This window comes from Taudactylus pleione, unplaced genomic scaffold (assembly GCF_031769625.1).
Source record: "Taudactylus pleione unplaced genomic scaffold, aTauple2 ptg000285l, whole genome shotgun sequence".
NCBI classification, from domain to species: domain Eukaryota; kingdom Metazoa; phylum Chordata; class Amphibia; order Anura; family Myobatrachidae; genus Taudactylus; species Taudactylus pleione.
Genome location: NW_028284687.1, coordinates 106698 through 131285, shown reverse-complemented (window position 1 = coordinate 131285; position 24588 = coordinate 106698). Strand labels below are relative to the sequence as shown.

Below are 24588 nucleotides of genomic sequence, written 5' to 3'. Positions count from 1 at the left end.
TACAGGGACATGACTGGGGAGGAGAGGGTATCTGGGAGTGGCACAGTGACATCACTTATATCTATAGTAATAATACAGGGACATGACTGGGGAGGTGAGGGGATCTGGGAGTGTCACAGTGACATCACTTATATATAGTAATAACACAGGGACATGACTGGGAAGGTGAGAGGGTCTGGGAGTGTCACAGTGATATCACTTATATCTATAGTAATAACACAGGGACATGACTGGAGAGGTGAGAGGATCTGGGGGTGTCACAGTGACATCACTTATATCTATAGTAATAATACAGGGACATGACTGGGAAGGTGAGGGTATAGGAGTGTCACAGTGATATCACATATATCTATAGTAATAACACAGGGACATGACTGGGAAGGTGAGGGTATCTGGGAGTGTCACAGTGATATCACTTATATCTATAGTAATAACACAGGGACATGACTGGGAGGTGAGGGTATCTGGGAGTGTCACAGTGACATCACTTATATCTATAGTAATAATACAGGGACATGACTGGGAAGGTGAGGGGATCTGGGGGTGTCACAGTGACATCAGTTATATCTATAGTAATACAGGGACATGACTGGGGAGGTGAGGGGATCTGGGGGTGTCACAGTGACATCACTTATATGTATAGTAATAATACAGGGACATGACTGGGGAGGTGAGAGGATCTGTGGGTGTCACAGTGACATCACTTATATCTATAGTAATAATACAGGGACATGACTGGGGAGGTGAGGGGATCTGGGAGTGTCACAGTGACATCACTTATATCTATAGTAATAATACAGGGACATGACTGGGGAGGTGAGGGGATCTGGGAGTCTCACAGTGACATCACATATATCTATAGCAGTAACACAGGGACATGACTGGGGAGGTGAGGGGATCTGGGAGTGTCACAGTGACATCACTTATAGCTATAGTAATAATACAGGGACATGACTGGGGAGGTGAGGGTATCTGGGAGTGTCACAGTGACATCACTTATATCTATAGTAATAATACAGGGACATGACTGGGGAGGTGAGAGGATCTGTGGGTGTCACAGTGACATCACTTATATCTATAGTAATAATACAGGGACATGACTGGGGAGGTGAGGGGATCTGGGGGTGTCACAGTGACATCATTTATATCTATAGTAATAATACAGGGACATGACTGGGAAGGTGAAATGGTCTGCAGGTGTCACAGTGACATCACTTATATCTATAGTAATAATACAGGGACATGACTGGGGAGGTGAGGGGATCTGGGAGTGTCACAGTGACATCACTTATATCTATAGTAATAATACAGGGACATGACTGGGGAGGTGAGGGGATCTGGGAGTGTCACAGTGACATCACTTATATCTATAGTAATAATACAGGGACATGACTGGGGAGGTGAGGGGATCTGGGAGTGTCACAGTGACATCACTTATATCTATAGTAATAATACAGGGACATGACTGGGGAGGTGAGGGGATCTGGGAGTGTCACAGTGACATCACTTATATTTATAGTAATAATACAGGGACATGACTGGGGAGGTGAGGGGATCTGTGAGTCTCTCAGTGACATCACTTATATCTATAGTAATAATACAGGGATACGACTGGGGAGGTGAGGGGATCTGGGGGTGTCACAGTGACATCACTTATATCTATAGTAATAATACAGGGACATGACTGGGAAGGTGAGGGGATCTGGGAGTGTCACAGTGACATCACTTATATCTATAGTAATAATACAGGGACATGACTGGGGAGGTGAGGGGATCTGGGGGCGTCACAGTGACATCACTTATATCTATAGTAATAATACACGGACATGACTGGGAAGGTGAGGGGATCTGGGAGTGTCACAGTGACATCACTTATAGCTATAGTAATAATACAGGGACATGACTGGGGAGGTGAGGGTATCTGGGAGTGTCACAGTGATATCACTTATATCTATAGTAATAACACAGGGACATGTCTGGTAAGGTGAGGGTATCTGGGAGTGTCACAGTGACATCATTTATATCTATAGTAATAATACAGGGACATGACTGGAGGTGAGGGTATCTGGGAGTGGCACAGTGACATCACTTATATCTATAGTAATAATACAGGGACATGACTGGGGAGGTGAGGGGATCTGGGGGTGTCACAGTGACATCACTTATATCTATAGTAATAATACAGGGACATGACTGGGAAGGTGAGAGGGTCTGGGAGTGTCACAGTGATATCACTTATATCTATAGTAATAACACAGGGACATGACTGGAGAGGTGAGAGGATCTGGGGGTGTCACAGTGACATCACTTATATCTATAGTAATAATACAGGGACATGACTGGGAAGGTGAGGGTATGGGAGTGTCACAGTGATATCACATATATCTATAGTAATAATACAGGGACATGACCGGGGAGATGAGGGTATCTGGGAGTGTCACAGTGATATCACTTATATCTATAGTAATAACACAGGGACATGACTGGGAGGTGAGGGTATCTGGGAGTGTCACAGTGACATCACTTATATCTATAGTAATAATACAGGGACATGACTCGGAAGGTGAGGGGATCTGGGAGTGTCACAGTGATATAACTTATATCTATAGTAATATTACAGGGACATGACTGGGGAGGTGAGGGGATCTGGGAGAGTCACAGTAACATCACTTATATCTATAGTAATAATACAGGGACATGACTGGGGAGGTGAGGGGATCTAGGAGTGTCACAGTGACATCACTTATAGTTATAGTAATAACACAGGGACATGACTGGGAAGGTGAGGGGATCTGGGAGTGTCACAGTGACATCACTTATATCTATAGTAATAATACAGGGACATGACGGGAGTTGAGGGGATCTGGGAGTGTTACAGTGACATCACTTATATCTATAGTAATAATACAGGGACATGACTGGGGAGGTGAGGGGATCTGGGAGTGTCACAGTGATGCCACTTATAGCTATAGTAATAATACAGGGACATGACTGGGGAGGTGAGGGGATCTGGGGGTGTCACAGTGACATCACTTATATCTATAGTAATAATACAGGGACATGACTGGGGAGGTGAGGGGATCTGGGAGTGTCACAGTGACATCACTTATATCTATAGTAATAATACAGGGACATGACTGGGGAGGTGAGGGGATCTGGGAGTGTCACAGTGACATCACTTATATCTATAGTAATAATACAGGGACATGACTGGGGAGGTGAGGGCATCTGGGAGTGTCACAGTGACATCACTTATATCTATAGTAATAATACAGGGACATGACTGGGAAGGTGAGAGGGTCTGGGAGTGTCACAGTGACATCACTTATATCTATAGTAATAATACAGGGACATGACTGGGAAGGTGAGAGGGTCTGGGAGTGTCACAGTGACATCACTTATATCTATAGTAATAATACAGGGACATGACTGGGGAGGTGAGGGGATCTGGGAGTGTCACAGTGACATCACTTATATCTATAGTAATAATACAGGGACATGACTGGGGAGGTGAGGCGATCTGGGAGTGTCACAGTGACATCACTTATAGTTATAGTTATAACACAGGGACATGACTGGGAAGATGAGGGGATCTGGGAGTGTCACAGTGATATCACTTATATCTATAGTAATAACACGGACATGACTGGGGAGGTGAGGGGATCTGGGAGTGTCACAGTGACATCACTTATATCTATAGTAATAATAGAGGGACATGACGGGAGTTGAGGGGATCTGGAAGTGTTACAGTGACATCACTTATATCTATAGTAATAATAGAGGGACATGACGGGAGGTGAGGGGATCTGGGAGTGTCACAGTGACATCACTTATATCTATAGTAATAATACAGGGACATGACTGGGGAGGTGAGGGGATCTGGGAGTGTCACAGTGATATCACTTATATCTATAGTAATAATACAGGGACATGACTGGGGAGGTGAGAGGATCTGGGGGTGTCACAGTGACATCACTTATATCTATAGTAATAATACAGTGACATGACTGGGAAGGTAAGAGGGTCTGGGAGTGTCACAGTGATATCACTTATATATCTGTAGTAATAATACAGGGACATGACTGGGGAGGTGAGAGGATCTGGGGGTGTCACAGTGACATCACATATATCTGTAGTAATAATACAGGGACATGACTGGGGAGATGAGGGGATCTGGGAGTGTCACAGTGACATCACTTATATCTATAGTAATAATACAGGGACATGACTGGGGAGGTGAGGGGATCTGGGAGTGTCACAGTGACATCACTTATAGCTATAGTAATAACACAGGGACATGACTGGGAAGGTGAGGGTATCTGGGAATGTCACAGTGACATCACTTATATCTATAGTAATAACACAGGGACATGACTGGGGAGGTGAGGGTATCTGGGAGTGTCACAGTGACATCACTTATATCTATAGTAATAACACAGGGACATGACTGGGGAGGTGAGGGGATCTGGGAGAGTCACAGTGACATCACTTATATCTTTAATAATAATACAGGGACATGACTGGGGAGGTGAGCTGATCTGGAAGTGTTACAGTGACATCACTTATATCTATAGTAATAATACAGGGACATGACTGGGGAGGTGAGGGGATCTGGGAGTGTCACAGTGACATCACTTATATCTATAGTAATAATACAGGGACATGACTGGGGAGGTGAGGGGATCTGGGAGTGTTACAGTGACATCACTTATATCTATAGTAATAATACAGGGACATGACTGGGGAGGTGAGGGGATCTGGGAGTGTCACAGTGACATCACTTATATCTATAGTAATAATACAGGGACATGACTGGGGAGGTGAGGGGATCTGGGAGTGTCACAGTGACATCACTTATATCAATAGTAATAATACAGGGACATGACGGGAGTTGAGGGGATCTGGAAGTGTTACAGTGACATCACTTATATCTATAGTAATAATACTCGGACATGACTGGGGAGGTGAGGGGATCTGGGAGAGTCACAGTGACATCACTTATATCTTTAATAATAATACAGGGACATGACTGGGGAGGTGAGGGGATCTGGGAGTGTCACAGTGACGCCACTTATATCTATAGTAATAATACAGGGACTTGACTGGGGAGGTGAGGGGATCTGGGAGTGTCACAGTGACATCACTTATATCTATAGTAATAATACAGGGACATGACTGGGGAGGTGAGGGGATCTGGGAGTGTCACAGTGACATCACTTATATCTATAGTAATAATACAGGGACATGACTGGGGAGGTGAGGGGATCTGGTAGTGTCACAGTGACATCACTTATATCTATAGTAATAATACAGGGACATGACTGGGGAGGTGAGGGGATCTGGTAGTGTCACAGTGACATCACTTATATCTATAGTAATAATACAGGGACATGACTGGGAAGGTGAGAGGGTCTGGGTGTGTCACAGTGATATCACTTATATCTATAGTAATAATACAGGGACATGACTGGGGAGGTGAGGGGATCTGGGAGTGTCACAGTGACATCACTTATATCTATAGTAATAATACAGGGACATGACTGGGGAGGTGAGGGGATCTGGGAGTGTCACAGTGACATCACTTATATCTATAGTAATAATACAGGGACATGACTGGGGAGGTGAGGGGATCTGGGAGTGTCACAGTGACATCACTTATATCTATAGTAATAATACAGGGACATGACTGGGGAGGTGAGGGGATCTGGGAGTGTCACAGTGACATCACTTATATTTATAGTAATAATACAGGGACATGACTGGGGAGGTGAGGGGATCTGTGAGTCTCTCAGTGACATCACTTATATCTATAGTAATAATACAGGGACACGACTGGGGAGGTGAGGGGATCTGGGGGTGTCACAGTGACATCACTTATATCTATAGTAATAATACAGGGACATGACTGGGAAGGTGAGGGGATCTGGGAGTGTCACAGTGACATCACTTATATCTATAGTAATAATACAGGGACATGACTGGGGAGGTGAGGGGATCTGGGGGCGTCACAGTGACATCACTTATATCTATAGTAATAATACACGGACATGACTGGGAAGGTGAGGGGATCTGGGAGTGTCACAGTGACATCACTTATAGCTATAGTAATAATACAGGGACATGACTGGGGAGGTGAGGGTATCTGGGAGTGTCACAGTGATATCACTTATATCTATAGTAATAACACAGGGACATGTCTGGTAAGGTGAGGGTATCTGGGAGTGTCACAGTGACATCATTTATATCTATAGTAATAATACAGGGACATGACTGGAGGTGAGGGTATCTGGGAGTGGCACAGTGACATCACTTATATCTATAGTAATAATACAGGGACATGACTGGGGAGGTGAGGGGATCTGGGAGAGTCACAGTAACATCACTTATATCTATAGTAATAATACAGGGACATGACTGGGGAGGTGAGGGGATCTAGGAGTGTCACAGTGACATCACTTATAGTTATAGTAATAACACAGGGACATGACTGGGAAGGTGAGGGGATCTGGGAGTGTCACAGTGACATCACTTATATCTATAGTAATAATACAGGGACATGACGGGAGTTGAGGGGATCTGGGAGTGTTACAGTGACATCACTTATATCTATAGTAATAATACAGGGACATGACTGGGGAGGTGAGGGGATCTGGGAGTGTCACAGTGATGCCACTTATAGCTATAGTAATAATACAGGGACATGACTGGGGAGGTGAGGGGATCTGGGGGTGTCACAGTGACATCACTTATATCTATAGTAATAATACAGGGACATGACTGGGGAGGTGAGGGGATCTGGGAGTGTCACAGTGACATCACTTATATCTATAGTAATAATACAGGGACATGACTGGGGAGGTGAGGGGATCTGGGAGTGTCACAGTGACATCACTTATATCTATAGTAATAATACAGGGACATGACTGGGGAGGTGAGGGCATCTGGGAGTGTCACAGTGACATCACTTATATCTATAGTAATAATACAGGGACATGACTGGGAAGGTGAGAGGGTCTGGGAGTGTCACAGTGACATCACTTATATCTATAGTAATAATACAGGGACATGACTGGGAAGGTGAGAGGGTCTGGGAGTGTCACAGTGACATCACTTATATCTATAGTAATAATACAGGGACATGACTGGGGAGGTGAGGGGATCTGGGAGTGTCACAGTGACATCACTTATATCTATAGTAATAATACAGGGACATGACTGGGGAGGTGAGGCGATCTGGGAGTGTCACAGTGACATCACTTATAGTTATAGTTATAACACAGGGACATGACTGGGAAGATGAGGGGATCTGGGAGTGTCACAGTGATATCACTTATATCTATAGTAATAACACGGACATGACTGGGGAGGTGAGGGGATCTGGGAGTGTCACAGTGACATCACTTATATCTATAGTAATAATAGAGGGACATGACGGGAGTTGAGGGGATCTGGAAGTGTTACAGTGACATCACTTATATCTATAGTAATAATAGAGGGACATGACGGGAGGTGAGGGGATCTGGGAGTGTCACAGTGACATCACTTATATCTATAGTAATAATACAGGGACATGACTGGGGAGGTGAGGGGATCTGGGAGTGTCACAGTGATATCACTTATATCTATAGTAATAATACAGGGACATGACTGGGGAGGTGAGAGGATCTGGGGGTGTCACAGTGACATCACTTATATCTATAGTAATAATACAGTGACATGACTGGGAAGGTAAGAGGGTCTGGGAGTGTCACAGTGATATCACTTATATATCTGTAGTAATAATACAGGGACATGACTGGGGAGGTGAGAGGATCTGGGGGTGTCACAGTGACATCACATATATCTGTAGTAATAATACAGGGACATGACTGGGGAGATGAGGGGATCTGGGAGTGTCACAGTGACATCACTTATATCTATAGTAATAATACAGGGACATGACTGGGGAGGTGAGGGGATCTGGGAGTGTCACAGTGACATCACTTATAGCTATAGTAATAACACAGGGACATGACTGGGAAGGTGAGGGTATCTGGGAATGTCACAGTGACATCACTTATATCTATAGTAATAACACAGGGACATGACTGGGGAGGTGAGGGTATCTGGGAGTGTCACAGTGACATCACTTATATCTATAGTAATAACACAGGGACATGACTGGGGAGGTGAGGGGATCTGGGAGAGTCACAGTGACATCACTTATATCTTTAATAATAATACAGGGACATGACTGGGGAGGTGAGCTGATCTGGAAGTGTTACAGTGACATCACTTATATCTATAGTAATAATACAGGGACATGACTGGGGAGGTGAGGGGATCTGGGAGTGTCACAGTGACATCACTTATATCTATAGTAATAATACAGGGACATGACTGGGGAGGTGAGGGGATCTGGGAGTGTTACAGTGACATCACTTATATCTATAGTAATAATACAGGGACATGACTGGGGAGGTGAGGGGATCTGGGAGTGTCACAGTGACATCACTTATATCTATAGTAATAATACAGGGACATGACTGGGGAGGTGAGGGGATCTGGGAGTGTCACAGTGACATCACTTATATCAATAGTAATAATACAGGGACATGACGGGAGTTGAGGGGATCTGGAAGTGTTACAGTGACATCACTTATATCTATAGTAATAATACTCGGACATGACTGGGGAGGTGAGGGGATCTGGGAGAGTCACAGTGACATCACTTATATCTTTAATAATAATACAGGGACATGACTGGGGAGGTGAGGGGATCTGGGAGTGTCACAGTGACGCCACTTATATCTATAGTAATAATACAGGGACTTGACTGGGGAGGTGAGGGGATCTGGGAGTGTCACAGTGACATCACTTATATCTATAGTAATAATACAGGGACATGACTGGGGAGGTGAGGGGATCTGGGAGTGTCACAGTGACATCACTTATATCTATAGTAATAATACAGGGACATGACTGGGGAGGTGAGGGGATCTGGTAGTGTCACAGTGACATCACTTATATCTATAGTAATAATACAGGGACATGACTGGGGAGGTGAGGGGATCTGGTAGTGTCACAGTGACATCACTTATATCTATAGTAATAATACAGGGACATGACTGGGAAGGTGAGAGGGTCTGGGTGTGTCACAGTGATATCACTTATATCTATAGTAATAATACAGGGACATGACTGGGGAGGTGAGGGGATCTGGGAGTGTCACAGTGACATCACTTATATCTATAGTAATAATACAGGGACATGACTGGGGAGGTGAGGGGATCTGGGAGTGTCACAGTGACATCACTTATATCTATAGTAATAATACAGGGACATGACTGGGGAGGTGAGAGGATCTGGGGGTGTCACACTGACATCACTTATATCTATAGTAATAATACAGGGACATGACTGGGGAGGTGAGAGGATCTGGGGGTGTCACACTGACATCACTTATATCTATAGTAATAATACAGGGACATGACTGGGAAGGTGAGGGGATCTGGGAGTGTCACAGTGACATCACTTATATCTATAGTAATAATACAGGGACATGACTGGGAAGGTAAGAGGGTCTGGGAGTGTCACAGTGATATCACTTATATATCTATAGTAATAATACAGGGACATGACTGGGGAGGTGAGAGGATCTGCGGGTGTCACAGTGACATCACATATATCTTTAGTAATAATACAGGGACATGACTGGGGAGGTGAGGGGATTTGGGACTGTCACAGTGACATCACTTATATCTATAGTAATAACACAGGGACATGACTGGGAAGGTGAGAGGGTCTGGGAGTGTCACAGTGATATCACTTATATCTCTAGTAATAACACAGGGACATGACTGGGAAGGTGAGAGGGTCTGGGAGTGTCACAGTGATATCACTTATATATCTATAGTAATAATACAGGGACATGACTGGGGAGGTGGGAGGATCTGGGAGTGTCACAGTGACATCACTTATATCTATAGTAATAATACAGGGACATGACTGGGGAGGTGAGGGGATCTGGGGGTGTCACAGTGACATCACTTATATCTATAGTAATAATACAGGGACATGACTGGGGAGGTGAGGGGATCTGGGAGTGTCACAGTGACATCACTTATAGCTATAGTAATAACACATGGACATGACTGGGAAGGTGAGGGTATCTGGGAGTGTCACAGTGACATCACTTATATCTATAGTAATAACACAGGGACATGACTGGGGAGGTGAGGGTATCTGGGAGTGTCACAGTGACATCACTTATATCTATAGTAATAACACAGGGAGATGACTGGGGAGGTGAGGAGATCTGGGAGTGTCACAGTGACGTCACTTATATGTATAGTAATAATACAGGGACATGACTGGGGAGGTGAGAGGATCTGGGAGTGTCACAGTGACATCACTTATATCTATAGTAATAATACAGGGACATGACTGGGGAGGTGAGGAGATCTGGGAGTGTCACAGTGACGTCACTTATATGTATAGTAATAATACAGGGACATGACTGGGGAGGTGAGGGGATCTGGGAGTGTCACAGTGACATCACTTATATCTATAGCAATAATACAGGGACATGACTGGGGAGGTGAGAGGGTCTGGGAGTGTCACAGTGACATCACTTATGTCTATAGCAATAATACAGGGACATGACTGGGGAGGTGAGGGGATCTGGGAGTGTCACAGTGACATCACTTATGTCTATAGTAATAATACAGGGACATGACTGGGGAGGTGAGGGGATCTGGGAGTGTCACAGTGACATCACTTATATCTATAGTAATAATACAGGGACATGACTGGGGAGGTGAGAGGATCTGGCAGTGTCACAGTGACATCACTTATATCTATAGTAATAATACAGGGACATAACTGGGAAGGTGAGGGTATGGGAGTGTCACAGTGATATCACATATATCTATAGTAATAACACAGGGACATGACTGGGAAGGTGAGGGGATCTGGGAGAGTCACAGTGACATCACTTATATCTTTAATAATAATACAGGGACATGACTGGGGAGGTGAGGGGACCTGGGAGTGTCACAGTGACGCCACTTATAGCTATAGTAATAATACAGGGACATGACGGGAGTTGAGGGGATCTGGGAGTGTTACAGTGACATCACTTATATCTATAGTAATAATACAGGGACATAACTGGGAAGGTGAGGGTATGGGAGTGTCACAGTGATATCACATATATCTATAGTAATAACACAGGGACATGACTGGGAAGGTGAGGGCATCTGGGAGTGTCACAGTGATATCACTTATATCTATAGTAATAACACAGGGACATGACTGGTAAGGTGAGGGTATCTGGGAGTGTCACAGTGACATCACTTATATCTATAGTAATAATACAGGGACATGACGGGAGGTGAGAGGATCTGTGGGTGTCACAGTGACATCTCTTATATCTATAGTAATAATACAGGGACATGACTGGGGAGGTGAGGGGATCTGGGAGTGTCACAGTGACATCACTTATAGTTATAGTAATAACACAGGGACATGACTGGGAAGGTGAGGGTATCTGGGAGTGTCACAGTGACATCACTTATATCTATAGTAATAATACAGGGACATGACTGGGGAGGTGAGAGGATCTGGGAGTGTCACAGTGACATCACTTATATCTATAGTAATAATACAGGGACATGACTGGGAAGGTGAGGGGATCTGGGAGTGTCACAGTGACATCACTTATATCTATAGTAATAATACAGGGACATGACTGGGGAGGTGAGAGGATCTGTGGGTGTCACAGTGACATCACTTATATCTATAGTAATAATACAGGGACATGACTGGGGAGGTGAGGGGATCTGGGAGTGTCACAGTGACATCACTTATATCTATAGTAATAATACAGGGACATGACTGGGAAGGTGAGGGGATCTGGGAGTGTCACAGTGACATCACTTATAGTTATAGTAATAACACAGGGACATGACTGGGAAGGTGAGGGTATCTGGGAGTGTCACAGTGACATCACTTATATCTATAGTAATAATACAGGGACATGACGGGAGTTGAGGGGATCTGGGAGTGTTACAGTGACATCACTTATATCTATAGTAATAATACAGGGACATGACTGGGGAGGTGAGGGGATCTGGGAGTCACAGTGACATCACTTATATCTTTAATAATAATACAGGGACATGACTGGGGAGGTGAGGGGATCTGGGAGTGTCACAGTGACGCCACTTATAGCTATAGTAATAATACAGGGACATGACTGGGGAGGTGAGGGGATCTGGGAGTGTCACAGTGACGTCACTTATATCTATAGTAATAATACAGGGACATGACTGGGGAGGTGAGATGGACTGGGGGTGTCACAGTGACATCACATATATCTATAGTAATAATACAGGGACATGACTGGGGAGGTGAGGGGATCTGGGAGTGTCACAGTGACATCACTTATATCTATAATAATAATACAGGGACATGACTGGGGAGGTGAGGGGATCTGGGAGTGTCACAGTGACATCACATATAGTTATAGTGATAACACAGGGACATGACTGGGAAGGTGAGGGTATCTGGGAGTGTCACAGTGATATCACTTATATCTATAGTAATAACACAGGGACATGACTGGGAAGGTGAGAGGGTCTGGGAGTGTCACAGTGATATCACTTATATCTATAGTAATAATACAGGGACATGACTGGGGAGGTGAGAGGATCTGGGGGTGTCACAGTGATATCACTTATATCTATAGTAATAATACAGGGACATGACTGGGGAGGTGAGAAGATCTGGGGGTGTCACAGTGACATCACTTATATCTATAGTAATAATACAGGGACATGACTGGGAAGGTAAGAGGGTCTGGGAGTGTCACAGTGACATCACTTATATCTATAGTAATAATACAGGGACATGACTGGGGAGGTGAGAGGATCTGGGGGTGTCACAGTGACATCACTTATATCTATAGTAATAATACAGGGACATGACTGGGGAGGTGAGGGGATCTGGGAGTGTCACAGTGACATCACTTATATCTATAGTAATAATACAGGGACATGACTGGGAAGGTGAGGGGATCTGGGAGTGTCACAGTGACATCACTTATAGTTATAGTAATAACACAGGGACATGACTTGGAAGGTGAGGGTATCTGGGAGTGTCACAGTGACATCACTTATATCTATAGTAATAATACAGGGACATGACGGGAGTTGAGGGGATCTGGGAGTGTTACAGTGACATCACTTATATCTATAGTAATAATACAGGGACATGACTGGGGAGGTGAGGGGATCTGGGAGTCACAGTGACATCACTTATATCTTTAATAGTAATACAGGGACATGACTGGGGAGGTGAGAGGATCTGGGGGTGTCACAGTGACGCCACTTATAGCTATAGTAATAATACAGGGACATGACTGGGGAGGTGAGGGGATCTGGGAGTGTCACAGTGACGTCACTTATATCTATAGTAATAATACAGGGACATGACTGGGGAGGTGAGATGATCTGGGGGTGTCACAGTGACATCACATATATCTATAGTAATAATACAGGGACATGACTGGGGAGGTGAGGGGATCTGGGAGTGTCACAGTGACATCACTTATATCTATAATAATAATACAGGGACATGACTGGGGAGGTGAGGGGATCTGGGAGTGTCACAGTGACATCACTTATAGTTATAGTGATAACACAGGGACATGACTGGGAAGGTGAGGGTATCTGGGAGTGTCACAGTGATATCACTTATATCTATAGTAATAACACAGGGACATGACTGGGAAGGTGAGAGGGTCTGGGAGTGTCACAGTGATATCACTTATATCTATAGTAATAATACAGGGACATGACTGGGGAGGTGAGAGGATCTGGGGGTGTCACAGTGATATCACTTATATCTATAGTAATAATACAGGGACATGACTGGGGAGGTGAGAAGATCTGGGGGTGTCACAGTGACATCACTTATATCTATAGTAATAATACAGGGACATGACTGGGAAGGTAAGAGGGTCTGGGAGTGTCACAGTGACATCACTTATATCTATAGTAATAATACAGGGACATGACTGGGGAGGTGAGAGGATCTGGGGGTGTCACAGTGACATCACATATATCTATAGTAATAATACAGGGACATGACTGGGGAGGTGAGGTGATCTGGGAGTGTCACAGTGACATCACTTATAGCTATAGTAATAACACAGGGACATGACTGGGAAGGTGAGGGTATCTGGGAGTGTCACAGTGACATCACTTATATCTATAGTAATAACACAGGGACATGACTGGGGAGGTGAGGGGATCTGGGAGTGTCACAGTGACATCACTTATATCTATAGTAATAATACAGGGACATGACTGGGGAGGTGAGAGGATCTGGGAGTGTTACAGTGACATCACTTATATCTATAGTAATAACACAGGGACATGACTGGGAAGGTGAGGGTATCTGGGAGTGTCACAGTGATATCACTTATATCTCTAGTAATAGCACAGGGACATGACTGGGAAGGTGAGAGGGTCTGGGAGTGTCACAGTGACATCACTTATATGTATAGTAATAATACAGGGACATGACTGGGGAGGTGGGAGGATCTGGGGGTGTCACAGTGACATCACTTATATCTATAGTAATAATACAGGGACATGACTGGGGAGGTGAGGGGATCTGGGAGAGTCACAGTGACATCACTTATATCTTTAATAATAATACAGGGACATGACTGGGGAGGTGAGGGGATCTGGGAGTGTCACAGTGACGCCACTTATAGCTATAGTAATAATACAGGGACATGACTGGGGAGGTGAGGGGATCTGGGAGTGTCACAGTGACGCCACTTATAGCTATAGTAATAATACAGGGACATGACTGGGGAGGTGAGGGGATCTGGGAGTGTCACAGTGACATCACTTATATGTATAGTAATAATACAGGGACATGACTGGGGAGGTGAGGGGATCTGGGAGTGTCACAGTGACATCACTTATATCTATAGTAATAATACAGGGACATGACTGGGGAGGTGAGAGGATCTGGGGGTGTCACAGTGACATCACTTATATCTATAGTAATAATACAGGGACATGACTGGGGAGGTGAAATGGTCTGCAGGTGTCACAGTGACATCACTTATATCTCTAGTAATAATACAGGGAAATGACTGGGAAGGTGAAGGGATCTGGGAGTGTCACATTGATATCACTTATTGCTATAGTAATAATACAGGTACATGACTGGGGAGGTGAGAGGATCTGCAGGTGTCACAGTGACATCTCTTATATCTATAGTATTGATACAGGGTCATGACTGGGGAAGTAAGGAAATCTGGGTCCCCATGTCTCAGTAGGACTGAGCAGAACTCAGAGCCCCAAAACAGTGCCTCCACCTGACTGATACATGAGAGACACAATGACCAGAAGATCCTGGAACTCACCAACAAGATCATTCAGCTGCTGACTGGAGAGGTGACTGCTGGGAATGGGACATTATACCGTAACACCGGGGGGTGGGTGTCTGGGTGATGACTGTATCATTGTGTGTGTCAGGTTCCTATAAGGTGTCAGGATGTCATTGTCTATATCTCCTTGCAGGACAAGGGTCTGTACAAGGACGTGATGATGGAAAATCACCGGCCCCTCACATTACTGGGTAAGAGTAGACTCGTTTATTGTACAGGGGAGAGCAGGTATGGGGACCCCCTATACACACATCACCTGATAATCACATTTATACAATGTACTCAGTCACTGTGTGTCTCCTACAAATGGACCCAGTAACAGAAATACCCCAGACAGATGTCCCCGTCCTCTGTATTCCCAGGATTGTACAGAGGAGAATCACAGGATCCCACAGGAGTATCAGGTAGGTGGGTTTTAGGGTCTCACAATATACCAAAGTGACTGTCGCTATATGGTGTGTACAGAAGCTGTGTGTGTCTTATCCACTGATATTATACTGTTTACACTCAATGATAATCCCACTGTATAATTTTATGGGTTATTTAGGGTGAAGGAAAACATAAAAAAGCAAAGCCAGCGCACCTTGTGGGGCACATGCAATAGATAACTGCAAAAAGTTAAAACTTAAGTCCATTCTGTCTGCTAGATGTCCATATTTTTGTGCAAGAAATGATGGAATTTCTGTACAGTCCTTTCCAATGTAAAATACGCGAAAAGAGCAACTAATCACAAAGTTATAAAACACCTATATATATATATATATATATATATATTTGCTGCTATTATAGCTTTATAAGCCGGAGAGGACCTTTTGGGAAGCTGCCCATATAGAAATAGATATCGGGTACATTAAAGATAAAACTTTTTTCAAGAAAGAAAAAAAAAGAATAAAGTGACCGGGATAAACAGGTGTACACTGCTGGGGATGTGGGGTCATATTAAGGATTTTATACGTACACCACATGGTTGGAAGATTGACACAAAGAAAAGAACTGTACAAGTTTCCTATGACTATTACTATCTGACATTGAACATATCTCAATACTCCTAACTGAAGGAGCACTGGGTTTGCTTTTTTATATTTTCATTTATGTTTGTTTAGGGAGGTGATCATGTATTTGAAATCTTGCTGCACCTGTTTTTTGAGCGCAGGTGTTACACATTACTTCACACTTGTATATTTAGGGTGAAGATCTGACTGATATGAAGGCAGAAGATACACAGGGAGAAGAGACGTATGTGACTAATATGAAGGCAGAAGATATAGAGGGAGAAGAAGAGACGTATGTGACTGATATAAAAACAGAAGATATAGAGGGAGAAGAAGAGACGTATGTGACTGATATAAAGGCAGAAGATATAGAGGGAGAAGAAGAGACGTATGTGACTGATATAAAGGCAGAAGATATAGAGGGAGAACAAGAGACATATGTGACTGATATAAAGGCAGAAGATATAGAGGGAGAAGAGACGTATGTGACTGATATAAAGGCAGAAGATATAGAGGGAGAAGAAGAGACATATGTGACTGATATGAAGGCAGAAGATACAGAGGGAGAAGAAGAGACATATGTGACTGATATAAAGACAGAAGATATAGAGGGAGAAGAAGAGATGTATGTGACTGATTTGAAGCCAGAAGATATAGAGGGAGAAGAGATGTATGTGACTGATAATAAGGCAGAAGATATAGAGGGAAAAGAAGAGACGTATTTGACTGATATGAAGGCAGAAGATATAAAGGGAGGAGAAGAGACGTATGTGACTGATATAAAGGTAGAAGATATAAAGGGAGAAAAAGAAATGTATGCGAGGGGTGATCAGCAGTGTAAGGAGGAGGAAATCCCTACAGATATCAGCACAGGTGAGTAATTAGCTTTTATTACATTAGTCACATATCCTCCTTGCTCAATCACTACAACAATTTCTTATCCTGCATCCTCCTCTATTAGTACAAACTAATGAGGGAAATGTATCTGACCAGTGGGGGAGTCAGAAGCCATCAGCCCCTATTATACTCCTGCTCCCCCTCACATCATGTCACTGTGTGTTACCAGCCCAGAGATCTAACCAGTCTCTTTTTCACACTTTCTGGTGTAACCCACATAGCCTACTATCATCTCTCACCAGTGGCCGTAGTATGGGCTAGTAATAACTCATTGTACCTGGAGGCTGTAGTTGTTGTTGCTCACCTGCTCCCAAGATACACTAGACACAGGAGACCTTTCTGCCCACTGAAGAGATCACCATGTGGTTGGGGAACACGTCATAAGGAAAAGGGTACACGGGACTTTCGGAGATGAAGACTTCTCATTCTATAAGCAGTAGTGTAACAAAAAATTTCCATCCACACTACTCTCCTGCATTTAGACAGATCCAGAACCCAGCAGCGATAGAACAATACTTGGATGTGAGGCTTCCTTAATCTGTGGATCTGGTATGCGCAGCAGCAGCCAATTACTGCTGGCAGCATCTCATCCAATTGCCGTCGGCAGCGTCTCATCCAATCACTGCATGAGACCTCCATGCCTCTCCGATCTCCAGGCTCTCAATCAAACATCCTTCTTGGATGCAGCAGAGTTGTTGGTGGTGCTGGGCCCCTCCAGCAGCCTGCACTCCATCCCCAACTCCTTCTGACAGCTCTGTGCACGCAGAAGGATGGGGAAGTTGACACTGTCCGGGGCATAAGTGAACTGGAGTTCTACAACTGGCTGCTGAGGGAGAAGCTGGGGCTGCAGCTCAGGCTAGAGGCCTACAACACTGACCTGGCCAGGGGCTCCCAGTAGGAGGAAGGAGGTAACCACTTCCCTAACTGCTATCTACCCTTACCTCTTCCCTTCCCCTAGTACTGCCCCAGCTTCTGTCCTGTCCCCTCCCTACCCCAGTACTCCCTGACCCTAACCCCTGCCTTGCCCCCCAGTACTGCCCCAGCTGCTATCTACCCTTTACTCCTATATACCCCTAGAACTTCCTGCCCTTGTCCCCTCCCTGCCCCCAGCACTGTCTCAGATGTTGTCTGCACATACTACCCCCAACACTGCATGCCCTTACCCCCTTCTACCCCAACTTCTACTTGTCCCCAGTACTGTCCAAACTGCCGCCCCCTGGAATTTCCCAACTGCTTCCTGCCCTTAGCCCTCAAATGCAGTGCTGGGAAGAGAGAGGGGGCTATGTAAAATCAAGGTAATGTATTTACTGTATAAGCATTGTCTGTAGTTCTAATATGAATGTGACTTTCCTTAGTGTACAGAATGTGTAGGCCATTTGGGGTGTTCTCATTGCATATGGGGATCTCAAAAGCACAAATTGTGATGGACCCAGAAACTGTGGAGTTAGAAGCCCACTCAGCACGATCACTGGATGAGCCAGAGCATTATGACCACCTACCATATATACTGTTGTACCTGAGTGGAGGAAGATACCTTTTCATTCAGAGTGGGGTGGCATGTACTGGGAATTGTCGTGGCTGTCTCAGTTTTCTGGCACATGACTATATATATTTATATCTATTGATATTGGTATATTTTGGTGCCAATTAATAATTTATATAATACCCAACATATTTCAATTTCCTGGCAATTTGGGGACATTCACCTTAGTCAGTATTCTAAAAGAAATCTTGTAACCAAACATTAATATTTCCATATGTATTTTATTCCCAGCAGATGGATGTAGCAGCCGGAATGTCTCAGAGGATCATCTCGTTATAACTCAGAATTGTGAAATTGATGATGATATCATCACTCGAGGTTCCCCAATTACCCCAGTTATGCCTCCAGTACCTCACAGTGCAGATATTTCACCTGATCCCTCTGATTATGGGGAGTGTTCTAAAAACTCTGATATTGTTGCATCTGTTACATCTCGGAAAGTAGATACAATATTTCCCTGTTCTATAGATTCCAAATGTTTTACACAGAAAACAAAGCTTATCGCCCATCAGCCAGGTGATAAGCCATTTCCATGTTCTGAGTGTGAGAAATGTTTTCCAAACAAATCACATCTTGTTAGACATCAGAGAACTCACACAGGTGAGAAACCATTTCTATGTCTTGAGTGTGGCAAATGTTTTGCACAGAAATCAGATCTTGTTATACATGAGAGAAGTCACACAGGTGAGAAACCATTTCCATGTTCTGAGTGTGAGAAATCGTTTACACTGAAATCATACCTTGTTACACATCAGAGAACTCACACAGGTGAGAAACCATTTCCGTGTCTTGAGTGTGGGAAATGTTTTACAAATAGAAAAGGTCTTGTTTCACATCAGAAAAGTCACACAGGTGAGAAGCCTTTTACATGTTCTGAGTGTGAGAAATGTTTTACACAGAAATCACATCTTGTTAGACATCAGAGACATCACACAGGTGATAAACCATTTCCTTGTCTTGAGTGTGGGATATGTTTTGCACAGAAATCAGAACTTGTTAAACATCTGAGAATTCATCCTAGTGAGAAACCATTTTCATGTCCCGAGTGTGGGAAATGTTTTGCACAGAAATCAGAACTTGTTAGACATCAGAGAGCTCACACAGGTGATAAACCATTTCCTTGTCTTGAGTGTGGGAAATGTTTTGCACAGAAATCAGAACTTGTTAAACATCTGAGAATTCACACTGGTGAGAAACCATTTTCATGTCCTGAGTGTGGGAAATGTTTTAAAGTGAATTCAGTACTTGTTTGGCATCAGAGGTTGCACACAGGTGTGACACCATATCCATGTTCTGAGTGTGGGAAATATTTTGCACAGAAATCAGGTCTTGTTACACATCAGAGAAGTCACACAGGTGAGAGGCCATTTCCATGTTCTGAGTGTGGGAAATGTTTTACACACAAATCATCTCTTGTTAAACATCAGAGAATTCACACAGGTGAGAAACCATTTCCATGTCCGGAGTGTGGGAAATGTTTTACACAGAAATCAGCTCTTGTTACACATCAGAAAAGTCACACAGGTGAGAAGCCATTTCCATGTCCGGAGTGTGGGAAATGTTTTACACACAAATCGTCTCTTGTTAAACATCAGAGAAGTCACACAGGTGAGAAACCATTTCCATGTCCTGAGTGTGGGAAATGTTTTACACAGAAATCAGCTCTGGTCACACATCAGAGAAATCACACAGGTGAGAAACAATTTCCATGTCCTGAGTAAGTGGTGTTAGTCAGGTGATTCTTTGTGTTTGCAAGTGAGAATATTTTATCTAAAGTACCTGAGTAAGCATAGTATTTCTCCTGTCACAGGCTCTTTAGTGACCTTTTCACGTTTCTTTTTTGTTATGGCCTCATTCAGTTACTGTACTAATCGCATTCTTGTGTATTTGTTCATTTGTTTTTGAAACCTGATAGACAAGTTCTTGCAAAAATCCTCCCCCCAATTCACATTTCTGGAGTGATGATTCCAGGTGCCCAGGGGAATGTGAGGCTATAAACTGACTCTGACTGTGAGCCTCATGTAATGTGGGCGCAATTCTAGCTAACTGCCTCCATCACAATTCTCTTGGCGGTATCCTGAGTCAGGCACTCACCACTCTCCACTGACTAGATCAGCCGTCATGGCCTGTAATGGCAACTTACACCTACCCAACACCTGACAATGACATGGAATGGCCAAATGCAGAACACTTATTAGCACGTACTTACATCTATACAGCCACGTGTGGACGCCCTGCTGAAATGTAGTCACTCCCATGTTGCCATAAGTTATGAGTCTAAGATATGAGCACCTCAGAATCACTTATTACTTACACCTATTACTAAGAAAGAAAAGGCTGGTACACAATGAGGACACAGCAATAGTGAGGCATAAGGACTGTCCTATATGTGGGTGCCCTGGAAGCATTTGCATTCTGGGTATATTAGTGTCTTTATAAGACCGCGCTCGCTCTCTCTTATCTGAGCAAAGAGGATGCTGCAAGGATCTTTTTCAAAGTTTCTTTTGTGCCGATATTTTTATATAGGCTAAATTGTAGTTTTATTTTTCTGACATCACTTTATATTCTGACTTCTCTAGTCAGGTTGTGGCCTGGGATCAGCCACTACTCACCATTGCGCCGGCTTCCCCTGATCTTCCTGATGGTCTCATCCAGTGGTAGCCTTGCCAGCTCTCAGCTGACTCTCCTCCAATGGATAGCTACCTAGGAGTTTAAAGCAGGACTCCAGGTAATAGGAAGGGGCCTGTTCAACTTTGTTCACTCTCCAGTGACTGTGTCCCTTACATCGCTCCAGGTTCCATGCTCAGATATTCTCGTGCTTCTCCGCCTTAGGATCTCCAGTGTGCTCGTTCAGCTCTCATGCTGATTTCTGGTGTTCATCTCTCATGCTGATTTCTGGTGTTCATCTCTCATGCTGATGTATCAATGTATCCTCTACGAGTTATTCTCTAGTGTATCTTCTACGAGACATTCTCCAGTGATACCCTTATGGGCCATCCTCCAGTGTACTTTCTACGAGTCATTGTTCAAGTACATCCTCTATGTGTCTCACCAGTGTATTCTCTATGACTTATTTCCCAGTGTGGGTAGTTATCTTTCTCTACCCTGCCACCTTGTCTCATTGCTAGTTTCTGGGTACCTGACCAGAGGGCCGCGACCTGCCCACTGGGTGCCGTAAAGCCAAAATACCAATTCAGTGATCGAGCTGAGCCAAAAAAATGTGGGTCCCAGGGACCCCTCTATTTAAAAACATTGGGGTCCTACCCTGACCTTTTCTGGGTCCCATCTAAATTAAGGTTATCTGTAAATCTAACAATTTAGCAGCTACATCCCATGAAGCATGTAGCAGATGACATTGGCCCTGGTAGGAAAAAAACAAACACGTGAAGAAACGCACACAATATGGCCCTGTTAGGATGAAAAAATATAAACTGTCCCCCACAGGAAAAAAATATATAAACACATTGGCCCCCACAGGAAAACAATACAAAATCATTGACCCCCACAGGAAAAAGATATATAAACACATTGGCTCCCACAGGAAATAAATACAAACACATTGGCCCCCACAGGAAAAAATATATAAACACATTGGCCCCCACAAGAAAAAAACAAACACATTGTACCTTACAGGAAAAAAGTATATAAACACATTGGCCCCCACAGGAAAAAAAAAATATAACACATTGGCCCCCACAGGAAAAAAAAAATATAACACATTGGCCCCCACAGGAAAACAATATATAAACACATTGGCCCTCATAGGAAAAAATACAAACACATTGACCCCCACAGGAAAAAAATACAATCATCAGGTCAGTCCCTGTAATGCTGCTGCTGCCGCCAAAAAGGTCTGTCTGCTTTTTATTGTCTGCAGTCAATCACTCATTTAAGGAAGAGCCAGGGATTGGCCATAGCGGAGCGCGTCCCCGGGGACCTACCCATTCAAAAAAGTGAGTCCCTGGTCCTCAATACCAGGTAAAATATGCTCTATAGCGCGTATTTGGGATCACTGCCAATTGGAGGGATCACTGGTGAAAACCACCAGTGGGTTATACTCCGCCTCTGGTCAGGTCTCACTAACACTCGGATCTAGCTAAGGAGGAAGACACACCTACCTCCACCTCATCTGTGGTCACTCCACACCCTAGTACCTTGACTTCCAGCCCTCTTTCCGAAGTTCCCTGTGTGTGGTCGTGACATCTCTATTAAATATATATGCAAAAGAGGGCGTGGCCATGGTGACATCAGAGTAAGATGCAGGTCCGTGGCCTCTCCGGCTAAACTATGATTACATCATACTAGTGCTTCTGCCTCGACAGTCTGAGGTCTATGCTGGTCTCCTTGTCTATGGTGGCCCTGGTGGTGGGTCCAGTGTGTAGCTCTTATGTTGAGCTGGGTCCTGTGGTGCTTCTACCAGGTCACGGCCTGGTAGTTCCTCGGGCCACATGTTCCACCACCAGAGTTCCTCTATTGCCATGTGGTTGCTGCTCCTGGGAAGCTGTTGGAGTCAGTGAGGGCCTCTGTCTCCCCTGTCAGTTGCTGGCCCATCTCTGGCCATGGGGCTGAGTCCCACTAATGGCTGCTGCTTTTTTCTGCACCTGCAGTTACTTTGCCTGTGGACCCCTATTGACACACTACCTTCTGTCTCCTACTATGCGGAAAACCAGCCATGGTGCAGCTAAATTAGAAAGAAATGCCCGTACTTCACATACACCCATGGGGTGCATTACTCCAGGCACCATAGGCTCTACAGATGTGTCCTTCTACACCTAGCCTAAATACCGCATGCGGCTTGAGACTCCAGGTCCCGTGCTACGCGGCTTACGCCGAGTGTCTTTTTTACATCCTTTTCACCCGAAAATCCGTCTTAGTTGCAAACGGTTGTGACAATCCGCTTCACGAGACTGCGCTGATTTATTTGATATGCGACACTTGTATATCTGTTTGCAACAGAATCTGTATATGAAGCACAATGGTCCTTGGCATAGAATAAAGACTCATATACAAGTGTCACATATCAAATAAATTAGTAGTCTTGCGACTAAAATGAATTTTCACATGACAAAGGGGCCTATTTACACTGCTCCTGTAATATATATCCGGGTACAGCGCACTCCTAGTGCCTCTTACTATGGGGAAAACCAGCCACACTGCAGCTGAATTAGAAAGATGTGCTTGTTATACTTCACATACTCCCGGGGGTGGGGGGAGCCGGGGGGTGACCATGGGCGCTACTTGGTTTGGGCCAGTAACCATCACCTGATGTTATTACTCTGTTACACCGGCCGGTCTTGTGGTATTCTTAAGATACTCACCTGGAATATTTGGGGTATGATAAAACAGGAATATGTGGACGTTTATATTCATTCAGCAACTCACAAATATATCCAGGCTTATGTTATTTTATTATCCTGCACTGCAATGTAGGGCATATAGAAAATCACTGAGAATATACATATATACAGTCAGGTGCATAAATATTGGGACAATTACAGAATTTTCATATTTTGGCCTCTAGTCACCACCACAATGGCTTTGAAATGAAACAAACAAGATGTGATTTACCTGCAGACTTTCAGATTTAATTTGAGGGTAATTACATCCAAATCAGGTGAACGGTGTAGGGATTACAACGGTGTCTATATGTGCCTCCCACTTTTCAAGCGGCCAAAAGTAATGGGACAAACTAAACAATCCTAAAT

At 44.1% G+C, this 24588-nt stretch overlaps 1 protein-coding gene across 1 annotated transcript in view; it reads left to right on the top strand.

The window, feature by feature from the left end:
* The window catches only part of LOC148512023 (uncharacterized), a 45482-nt gene extending 21106 nt beyond the window's left edge, over window positions 1–24376 (top strand). Inside the window, 7 exon segments of the mRNA XM_088482370.1 lie at window positions 15341–15379; window positions 15382–15458; window positions 15540–15618; window positions 15734–15855; window positions 16638–16955; window positions 17046–17316; window positions 19115–24376. Of these exon segments, the coding sequence (XP_088338496.1) occupies window positions 15341–15379; window positions 15382–15458; window positions 15540–15618; window positions 15734–15855; window positions 16638–16955; window positions 17046–17316; window positions 19115–20604 (2396 nt within the window). The 3' untranslated portion in view covers window positions 20605–24376.
* The last annotated feature ends 212 nt before the right edge of the window (window positions 24377–24588 follow it).